This window comes from Gallus gallus, chromosome 4, assembly GCF_016699485.2.
Source record: "Gallus gallus isolate bGalGal1 chromosome 4, bGalGal1.mat.broiler.GRCg7b, whole genome shotgun sequence".
NCBI classification, from domain to species: domain Eukaryota; kingdom Metazoa; phylum Chordata; class Aves; order Galliformes; family Phasianidae; genus Gallus; species Gallus gallus.
In genome coordinates this window covers 43,968,515-43,979,912 of record NC_052535.1, presented here as the reverse complement: position 1 = coordinate 43,979,912, position 11,398 = coordinate 43,968,515, and the positions used below count along the sequence as shown (strand labels likewise).

General features: G+C 41.0%; 2 protein-coding genes across 5 annotated transcripts in view; one reads left to right on the top strand and one right to left on the bottom strand.

Annotated features, from left to right (window-relative positions):
* Positions 1 to 3,679: 3,679 nt before the first annotated feature.
* SPCS3 (signal peptidase complex subunit 3) lies at positions 3,680 to 10,928 on the bottom strand. Its single transcript, NM_205297.2, has 5 exons — positions 10,608 to 10,928; positions 8,225 to 8,298; positions 5,589 to 5,665; positions 4,392 to 4,507; positions 3,680 to 3,991 (listed from the first exon to the last, which is right to left on the bottom strand). The coding sequence occupies exons 1-5, from the start codon at positions 10,748 to 10,750 to the stop codon at positions 3,859 to 3,861; spliced, it is 543 nt and encodes a 180-aa protein (NP_990628.1). The 5' UTR covers positions 10,751 to 10,928; the 3' UTR covers positions 3,680 to 3,858.
* The window catches only part of ASB5 (ankyrin repeat and SOCS box containing 5), a 34,677-nt gene continuing 33,717 nt past the window's right edge, over positions 10,439 to 11,398 (top strand). For all 4 annotated transcript variants that reach the window (XM_015276529.4, XM_015276528.4, XM_025149847.3 and 1 more), the window contains exon 1: positions 10,439 to 10,682. The gene's annotated coding sequence lies outside the window, so the exon portion shown is untranslated. The remainder of the gene's footprint in view (positions 10,683 to 11,398) is intronic.

The following is an 11,398-nucleotide window of genomic DNA, read 5'->3' as shown; positions in this document are numbered from 1 at the left end:
CATTAAATATCAGAAATGATAAAAAAAAAGATAAAAAAAACTCCAAACAGCATCGGAGTTTGAAGTACAACAACAAAAAGATTCTAACTACCCTCTCAGGTAAATAAAAGTAAATTAAGAATAATTATTACTGGATACTAATTCTGTGTAAGGGGAATATCCCTATCACACTACATTATGAGGAAAAGACTCCACCACCTCCCTGGGCAGCCCATTCCAGTGCCTACGGGCAAGAATATGCAGGGGAGTAGAAGTTTAAATAGAAATTTTAAAGTTACTTTCCTTTCATGCTTATAGTACTTTCCATTTCATGCTGTATACTCTGATCTGTAAGTGGAAACCCAAACTGCTTTAAGAGTGCATTTTTTTTTTTTTGGTCCTTTGACAAGAACTCCCATTTCCAGCACTTCAATAAACTGCTATCTGAAACGCATTAGAAGTGTTTTTAGTTCAGATGTCCTACAAAATGTTTTCAAGACCCTTCCCATGAAACAAATCAGTTGCTAAGGAATACATCTTCTGTACACATCACAACACAAAACAGCATTAGTAAGTGGCACATCTAAGAGAGCAACCAGCTGCTAGCTACACTGGTTTTTATAAGGTGCATCAGGAGAGACAAGATGAGCTACATACCATTTATTTCCGTGAGTGTTTTTTTTTTTCCCCACAAGAAAATACAGCAGTAATTTTACTTTTTGAAAGATTTTAAAGGGATCAGGTAACAAATTTACCTCCCTGGATGAAGAAGAGAACAGAAGATCCTGTTCCTCTCTGCAGCTGAGAAGTAATTACAGAACCATTTAAGTACTCATCTAGGGTGACCTTTCCCTCAGGATAAATCCAATTTCCTCCCTCCAAAGGAGGAAAGAAGAACTTAAACATAAACTCAGGAACAGTGGTTTCTTCTTCATGCCCCTGAAGCACTTACTTTGATTTCCTATCAAAGCATGGAAAAAAAATAGGATGCATTACAGAATGCTGATTACATTAACCTGTGGAAAACAGCACAGGCTCAGAGAAGTGAAACTCACATGAGCATGCAGGGGAGAAATAAAAAAATGTGCTACTTTCAGTACAAAAACAACTTTCTCTGAAAGGTGTAATAGAACACATTTCAGATCACTTTTCCCCATATGAAAGATCATCTGTAGTTCCTCTGAGGAAGGCGTGAGACCATGCTTCCGGCTCCACCCCAGTTAGGAGTCACCCTTTAACCAGGGCACGCTGTTTGCACTGTGTTATCCCCAGTTCTAACCTTCTCTCCTTTGTATGTCACATTGATACTCAAAACACTATTTTCTGAAGAAATTACCTACGTAGTAATCACATGCCAGTAGTATCTTAATGCCAGCAGGTGCAAGTAGCTAGCTTGTTAATTGCAGCAACATAGCTTTCACAGTGTAACATTGAAGGTAAAGTCACAGAAGCACACATCCAACCTCTCTGCTGGATTTTCAGGTTTACAGTGGATAGGATCCAGGCTCATCCAGCCACGAACTGAAGCCGCTCCAAACTGACAGTGCCACAGCCATCCTGGGGCCCACTTTCACAACACTGCCACCAAGCAACTGTATTTGTACCCCAAATAAACAATACCATATGACCTTTATATGTCAGAGGGACACATCTCCTCTTAGTTGCTTTTGGTATTATTCCCCCTTGGTGGTGAGGTATTACACACAGAGAAGAGGAAAGTGACCTAATTAGTACACTTTAGTGGTTAAAGATGAAATGTCTCTTTCTATTTTGTTACCTTCCTGAGGATGGACATTACATCTTTCAGAATAAAATCAATGCAATAGAACAGCAGATTATGAAGAATTCTCTCTCCTATGGGATGTTTCTCATTACTTGCAGCTATCCCACCACAGATCAGTTTACTGTTAAAAGACAACCTACAAGCAGTTTTAAATACACACAGCTTACACATAAATTGCAAAAGCTACAACCATTTTGAATTAAGTCTTCCAACTTATTTCTTCCAACTTGTTTAGAACATTAAGCAAATCAGTCAACAGCAAGTTTTCTACCTTCTTTGCATTCATCCTTTTCATCATCCATTGGTTTTCCTTTATTTTGCTTCTTTTGCTTTCAATGTTTTCCACCTCCTCTTTTAAAGTTTGTCACACCACCCCTCTCAACATTTTCTTCTATTATTTCTCACAATTTAAAAAAGAAATAATAGAGAAGTCCTTCACTTCAATCTCTGCTTGCTCTTTTTGAAAACTCCCAGCACATTCAAAAGATTCAGTATTTCACAGCGTATTAATTTCCACCATACTTTGAATACATACTTTGATAACTACATCAGAAAAGCAATAACAGCACATACTCCCTCTCCTATACATGCAGTAAGCAAGAAATACCATTTGATTGATGTTCTGCACACAAAGAAGCAAAATTGTTTCTGACAGATTCTTGGAAATAGCAGGCAAAGTTATTCACGAGTAAACCAATAGCTTTGTATAAAAGGAAAAGCTGAACTCACCCAACTGGCGAAGAGGCTCTCTGGCTATACAGCACTGCTTCTCACAAAAGAGCTGAGGACCAAGAGGTGCTCCCCTCTTCCGTGGCTTGCTCTTATGTGAGCCCAGGGTCGCTCTGCACTGGGCCCACCCCTTCTGGTCACCTGTGGAGCACAGGTGCAAACAATTTGCCTGTGCTCCCTCAGCCAGCCACAGCCCTTCACCAGGTGCTTAATCACCAACTCAAGCCACAAGTTCCCCTACAACTGGCATAAAGCATTCTTATTGCCAAGAGATAATCCCAACACTGTGGATTTTTTCCGTTCTGCTTTTATAGTTACAATCATTTGTGCCTGTAGCTGAGAAAGGGAAGAGCAGAACATGTAACCACAACGGTTCTTGTAGAGGTGCTGAAACTGCTACTCACTTTCCTGGTTGTGTAAGGAAAACTTACAGACACGCTTATATTAATACCAGCTGATGCACCTGCCCTGAATTCCTGTTCCTAGTGGAGATCATTCTTAGATGTTCTCACAGGCTGTTCTGCAGAACACCTTCTCATTCCTTGTGATAAAGGGCGTCTCAATACTGTAGTTGTTCCAGACCCCTCTGAAACCAGGGACTGTTTTCCTTGTTGAGCAGATAGCAAATGAAAATAAAATGGCCATTCTTTAATGAAAGCTTCTACTTTCCTCATGGACTTGGACACGTTGAAAGATTTCTTTTTACTGTTCTAAGTAGGTGCATTATCTGTATTATAAGCAATTATTAGAATGCTTTATAATACAGAATTGCAGATATGCCACACATCAGTGACATTCAAAAGGAGATCTATGGGATGACTACAGTGGATTATGAGTGGCTGCTAGCAGTATTAGAAAGGATCAGTTACCTTGCTGCAACACACTAAGCATGCATTCAGCAAAAATACAATTACACAGAATAGCCCTTTCTTTCAGGTACTCACAGAAATTTCATTTAGATCTGAGTTCTGCATTTGCATCCTACACACATTAAATAACTCACAGAGTACCTTAAAAAAAAACAAACCAGTAAGACCAGTTTCTGGTGTAAAAATGTTTATTTAAAAGAAAGGTAGATCTATACCCAGATGGCCAAAAAAAGAAAATGAATGAAAAAAAAAAAACCACAAAAAACTGTTCCCCCACCCTCCCAACACCAGAAAACAGTACTCCACAATTTACCTTTCCTTTAGGTTTCAGTTTCAAGGTTTTATTTAAAAAAATTCAATTTTTCTTTTTTCCATGATGTTGAACCTGAGGAAATTAAGTACCTTTCACGGGAATGTTGTGTGGGATGTGTGAAGAAACCGCAATAAAATTTATTCACAATATACAAGTATAAAAATATGTTGCTTCGGTATTATAATTTAATAACTTTTTGTTGTTTCATAGGTATCTGGGAAAGGTACAGACATATGTCCTGATCCTGTCACAAGAGGTAGAAGGCCGGCATTTGGTACAACATTCCAGGAGAGCGTCAAAGTGACATTCCTGTTTCCCCTGCAAAAACATGAAAGAAAAATCAGCATAAGTACTGAAATTAACCAATTTCCCTAACAAATACTAACATTAACTAATGTGAGATAAGAATAATTTTCCTGATCCAGAAAATAAAGAGATTTTATGTAGCTACTTCATGAAATATTCCCTGTTTTACAGGTAAGAATTTATTTTTTAATCATTCTACTCTTTTGGAACTGAGTGCAGCACAGAGCCAATTCTGTACAATAAGGACATTAGAAGCATCACGTTGGGGTACATGTACAAAGACACAACAGACTGATGGAATACATATACCTTATAGCAACACAAATGCATGTAAAATGAGAAGCATGCAAATAAATCAAGATGTCAGGGCTAAAAAAAAAAACCCACACAACCAACAAAGTGATTTACTTACTTGAGACCATTTCCATCATCAAAGAAAAAGTACTTTGACTTCATGTCTTTTAAGAACAGCCTTGGATTATCTCCTCTCAAAATGATCTTGTCCCAAAGAACCACTTGGTTCAGAGCCTAAAAATACAATTATAATTAAATTAGCAAGATCACTTCTCAGAGCGTGCCTAGTCACTGAAATTACAAGGCATATCCACTAAAAACCTGAAGTACATGTTTGTAACACACATAACCCAGTTTAATAAAAATAATTCCTTACACCAGGAAAACTGATACTACAATGCACTGAAGTGTGGCACAATACATGGAGCAACAGAGAACAGCTCAGTGCAACACCACAAACACTACCTTAACAAGTCAGATGATTTCAAAGACTTTGAAAGTATGATAGGTGTTCCTTTGGAATTGGAAAAGTTGTTTTAAAGAGAAGAATTTAGATTTTCTTTCAAACAAAAGACAAATTGAGCTGCATTGCTCAGGTATTTAAATTTTTTCCAACTTTAATGGGGGGGGGGGGAATTTGATATTTCATTTACAAGCATAATTCCAAGAGTTGTATGAGCACATCAAAAGGGTGGATCCCAAAATCTTAAGTATTTGAAACTGTATACTGCTCTAAGTAGAGATGTAGTAACAATGACATGCAGTTAAAATCTCATACAGTACGATACAGCACAATCTAGCCAGAGTAGTTGGCTAAAGTGAGAACTGCAGATATATGTATAAACAAAACTATGAAACAAGGCAAAAGATGAAACAAGACAATTAATTCCCAGTCTCTAATAGAGAAATCTAAAAATTGTTCTTATGCAACTACAGTATCCATAGCATCTGTAAAATAACATTTTTAAAAAAATCTAGAAATAGTTTTATGTAGCAAGTGGGAAAAAAAAGCCTTCACAATATCCTTGCTGATATCAGCAAACCTATTAGTAATGCAATCAATGAACAGAAAACTCACGACACCTGGCCAAACCGAAGGCCACTACATCCCATCTCTAACAGCAATAAATTGTAGAAAGTTAGGGGAAAGTACATGCAGTTAAACTGTCAAGAAAATAACCATTAAAGCCAGTGAATGTGGTCCAAGTTAGCAGGAAACTTTGTTGCCTTAACTCTTCCCAGAAGAATTTCAAAGTGTTAAAAATCAATGCAGTACAAAATGGGTAATTACTTCAACTATCTCTTTCATACTTACATTGTTTTTTGTTGAATATTCTGCAGACAAATATAGAAACAATTGTTTAACATTCCAGTCAAATATACTCTGCAGATGTATGCACATTAAGGAAAAGGTTACCATATTGTAAACTTCTTTTATTTTCACTAGATTTATCCAGACTATGATGATTACACTAAGTTTCTTACATTTCATTATACCTTATTTTATTTATAGGTCAGAGCTTTTCCAAAAGTTCCAGCATATTCTTTAATCACTTTCAAGCTACAGATTTCATAAAGCAGATTAAAAAAATAACAGCTATTTCAAGCAATGATTTAGGAGTTCTATGCTTGACATTACAAGTCAGTAACTGTGGTCTATTGCTAGTCAGTCTATTATAAAATCTTAAACATAAAGCAAGACAATTCTTCAGCAACTCTCTAAAACTATCATTTGCACTATCAAAGAACACTAGCATTCAAATGTGGATGATAGAAATAATATATAATACCAAACTTACAGAGTGCAGAGAGTTCAAAGAGCCTATAATACCTGCATTAGAAAAGTCAGTAGACTATAGATCTGTCATACTGGAAGGGACACCTGGAATTATCAAATTTAATTATCTAACTTCTACAAAGAGCATCAGCTTATTCAACTTACAGAACTCTGCCCATAATTACTGACCAATGGTAAAATACTGATAATTGCCATTTGAGACAATCAGTATAATAAAGCTTTTATTTTAAATGTTTGCTGTTCATTTAGCAATGAAATGCACTGTGATTGCTAAGGAAAATATCTCATTAATAACAATAAAGATTAAGGGCGATGTTCTATTCCTCCAGCCTACAAGACTGTCATCCTTTTTATTCTATTCTTCTCTATCTTGAAACATAAGTGAAATAGAACAGATTTTGATGCTGGTTGGAAAATCTATCTTGTCCCACTCATCCCAAGTCTGAATCACATTTTTAAGACTCAAGTTCAAAAGCAAAGGAAAGAAAGAATTAAATAATCACAGCTGTTATTACAAGAATAGGTGACTAAAATATTCAGGTAAAATAGCTCCAGATAACTCGAAACCACGAAGCTAAGAAATCCCACAAAAAAGATTTCCAGAATAATTCCTAAAGCCAGCCATTGATTAAGTACAGCCAAGAGAGCTTTTTTGAGTCTAGGGGAAGGAGAGGGGAATACTCATCTTCTAACAGTCATTGTATTTAATTCTCATTGGGACTAACAAATCACATCCATTAGTTGAGAGCCAATGCATTGATATCTTTTTACAGATTTTATCCAAAGAAACCTGTCAGACAGTTATATTTTACAACTCAACACACTGAGTGAGATTTGTTTACATCAAGCATCAAAGATCAAGTCAAAATTTTCTTAAACAAATTTAAAACTGCTAGTATTAAAAAAAAAATCTTAATAGAACATGGAGTCTTTAACATGAGAACATCTCCTCCAGAGGTCCTGCCCTGCCCTCTCCCCATACACAATTCAATTAGTCTATTCAGAAGCATTCTAGTTTCTGGTTTTAAAAATATGAGCATTTCAGAGTTACAAAATAGACTCAGGAGTTTATTTCTCCTGCTTTCAGCTGCAACCTTCTCGTTCTCGTGCAAGAAATGCAGGCAAAAACCCAGTTCACCTGTTTATCCAGCTTTTACATCCACTCAAGGAATGTATTTGATTCACTTAGTCGTATCAATCTCCTCTGAAGCACAGAGGAAACCTGTGTCTTGTCTAACACAGTGACAAAAAACAGCTGACAGGGAAAAATCTCAGGAATTTCAGCTCAGTTGCAAAGCAAAGCTTTGTGTAATCACGTGAGTTAAAACATGCTACCTTATATTCAGTACTGATTTCTGCAGAAAAATAGGATTTTTGTGTCTTAATCCCAAGAACGATTTCCTTTCATCGACACAGCTAAGAACATCCACAACTCACCCCCCCCCCTTCTCAATAAAAAAAAAAAACACAAACAGGAATGATAAAAAGAGAAACACACCAAAAAAAAGCTGAATAGTTATCAGCAATAAGTAAGAGGGCAAAAACAAATAGAGTAGATTTTGCAGTACCTTGTATGCTTCCCAATAAACTGAATGGTACTAAATGTTAGAGATTTGATAGTTCAGCATCTAAGAAAGTAAACAAATACCACTTCTTTTTAAAGGACAGATACTTGTACACAGCTATTATGCAGCTGTAATTTTAAAAATCTCACCATAGAATAAGCTTCAAAGTTGCATCAGAGTCCCTAGATTCAGTATGACAGTCTAAACACTGCATTATATAAACCCTGCAACTAGTTTACACCTCAAAACACAAATATCACCTTCACTTAACACTAATACTGTCCTGGCAATAAAAGGCACTTCTCTTAGATCAGATGCACTGCATTTCTCTACAGAGCTTTATTTTAAGAGCAGGCATAAAAAAAAAAAACAGAGGAAACAGCTCACCCAGCGCCATTTACAGAACAACTATTCCATGTTCTATTTTCATGCCCTAGATACGCAAAATACAATTTTCCACTGCTTGAAACTTAGATTTTAAGACAAATTTCTGTCTTTTTTCAAGTATCAAGATTATAAGTTAACAAAAATAAACATCGAGATCTTATTTCAAAATGTTCTCAAACCATTCTTTCCCATTAAGGATATCTGCAGTAATGTCAAACGTGACGAACGCCAGATCACTTCTTTCTCTAGGTCCAGTGAAGTCTTCTACATTTCTTCTAAGATAAAACAAAACACAAGATTATCTTCTCTTTATTCCTCTCTCACACCTTACACAAGTTATTATACTTACTGCATACTTTCCCCATGCGTTCCCTGTACTTCCTTACAAAAGCATTTGGCTGAAGTAGAACCACTTTATACAATAAAGCCTGCCTTCCAGAAGGTTTAGAGCCTCAGTTTTAAATGGTGGGTTTTACCCCCACAGAAGTCTATGTAAATTACACAAAAAGCCTGTAATTATTTTCCAGTTAAAAGGAATTTGCAGTTCTCTGTTACCTATCCCCATCCCCAAGTACGTAAAGCTGACTGGAAGGCTGGCTCTGTAGCTGAGAATCATTTTATATATTTACTGACTACACTAGAAAGCCTCTAGTGCTCAGCCTCATACAAGACACTCCAACCATTCTGATTAACTGTCATTAATTTTGCAGTTTAAACAGCTTCGAGAATTTCTCCTTGGCACGTTCAGTCATTAAGGAGCAGGAGTAGGAAAACCCTTCCTTCTACATAGTGAAAATCATACACAAGTTTTGGAAGACTTTGCTACAAATCCACTTTTTGAGAAATTAGCTGACATTGCCAGAGTAAACTGTGTTAAAAAAAAAATAGAAACTGGAAAATAACAAAGGTATTTATATGCTCACTGTTAAAACTTACCAGCCTACCAAACTTATTGCTACAAGCTTACGCTGCAGCAGAAAGTAAGCTGGCAATGAACCATGAGCCCTAATTCCTCACGTAACAAAGACCTTGGGAATTAGGAACTTACCAGTTACAGTTATTCTGCTGTTAAAATTAGCCTGTTAAAATGTAATTTCATATAAACTAAATTCAGTAATCTCAGAGGAAAAAAGTATCAACCAGTGAAAAACACATTCTTGGATACAGTAATTAAGAAAAACACCACTCAAACTTACCAACTTAAGACTTGTTAAGAACTACCATTCCTACACCAACATCTTTTTAAGTAATAACTACTGTCAAGCACTTGACACAATTTCCAAATACCTGTCAATCTACTGGGGCAATGGGCATGAAGCTGGGGGCCTGTGGAACTTATTAGAAGTTCAACAGCAACAGCTAAGGTATAATGCCTCTTCTTTCATAAATAGCAGATTCATGCACCACTGAAGGGACAGGCAGCACACATTTCATCTAGGCCAGGCATTAGCATGAAGTTCATGCTGTGAAGCTCAGGAGAATTCTCTACATTTCTCCTTGTGCCAGTTTTAAGTTTTTTGTTTGTTTGTTTGGCAACCCTCCACCCAGTATACACACAGGGCTTGTTAGCTAGAGGTGTTAAAGCAATCCAAAAGGTGACTGCAGCTCCCACTCTATGTGGGATCATTATGCCTTCCAAAGGCTGCTGCCAGCCATCCACATGCCTTGGGGTGGCCCTGCAACTCTGAGAGCTGCTTTAACTCATTGACCAGGCCCAAAACAAGTCCAGTAAGGAGGAACAAAAAAATAATAAGACACATTTTTGACTCAAAGGTAAGTTAAAGCAGATCAGAACCGCATGCACTGAGTGCCATTCTCAGGTGTAACGCTGGTAAAGAACCACGCCACCAGGAGCAGGAGTCGGGGCCTTGTGTTCTTTGTGGCAGGCACTTGGCTGCTGGTGGAACCGCAGCCCTCCATGCTGGGCACAGTGAACTCGGTGCAAGCTTCCTGTGACAAACTCTCAAGAAGAAGAAAAAAAAAAAAAGCCAAAACCCCGAAAAAAAAGGGTTACGTCAGCCCGCTGCGTGCGGTGGGCATGGGGCTTTCCGCAGGGTTCGCAGGAAGACAAAATATGCAAGCTGGTCTAAGGAGAACGCGTTACCGGTTCATTCAGATCTACTTCGGTCACGGCACGGCTGGAGTCGGAAAGGACCGTGACGACCGCCCAGCTGCAGCCCCCGGCGGCGGGCTGGCCGACACCCACCCGACCACGCTGCCAGGGTCCTATCCAACCTGCCCTCGGGCAGCCCCAAGGCACGGAGCCTCCGAGCGCACACCGGCACAAGCCGCCGCCGCCGCCGCTCTGCGGCACAGCCGCCCGCCGCTGTGGGGCACGCCCCGGCCCCCGGCCCTCCCGGAACCCCGCCCGGCGGGGCGGGAGGCGGCGAAGCGCCGTCGTGGGGCTCCCTCATTGGCCCCGCCGGGGGAAGCGGAGCCCCCCGTGGCCGCGGCCGCTTCAGCCGCCGGGCGGAAAACAGGGACTAAGAAGGAAGAGTAGAGCGGAAGGGCCCGCCCGCGGGGTCCCGGTGCCGGGCGTTACCCGGCCCGGCCCGGCCCGCCCCGCCGCCCGACCCCCACTCACAGCGTGACCCGGGACACGGCGATGCTGACGGGCACGCTGCGCTCCTTGAAGGCGGTGGTGATGAAGCAGCCGAAGGTGAGCGCCGCCATCACGCTCAGCGAGAAGGCGAAGAGCGAGTTGGCCCGGGACAGCACCGTGTTCATCTCCCCCCCCGCTCTGCCCGCCGTGCGGGCTCCCGGGCTGCAGCCGCTGCTCGGGGCGGGGTAGGGGAGCGGCTCCGCCGGTCCTGAGCCGCGACAGAGGCGGGCGGCAGCGGTACCGTTCCTTGGGCCGCAGAGGAAGGGGCGCGCGGCCGGCAGGGAGAGGCGCGGCCCCGCCGAGAGCACGCCCTGCGCCTGCACTGCGCCTGCGCGCGGGGCCGCCGCGCTTCCCTCGGGCGCCGGCAGCGGGTTGGCGTAGGGCCTTCCTCCGCCTCTCGGTCAGCGTCGCGTGTCGGAGGGAAGGATGCCGAAAGAAAAGCCCCGCCCGCTTGGTGTGGCTGTGGGTGGGATTTTTGTGTGTGTTTGCTTTCTGTGTTGAGATGACGTCCTGACAGCTTGTCTGCCTGGCTCGGGAGGGCCGACAGCGCTCAGGCACGGTCGCCTGCAGCTTGAGCTGCGTGTGATGGGGGCGGTCCCGTTTTGTTACCTGTACGCTCAGCGTGTACATCATCATGTCATTGCAATGCTTTTCTTCACCGAAGGACTCTGTGATCCCACACCATTTGCAGCACAAGGCTGTCCTTTGCCCTAGTGAGTAGGTTGGCGTTTCACTGCGGGTTGGCGCCAGCACGTGGGGTTTATGCAGCACGG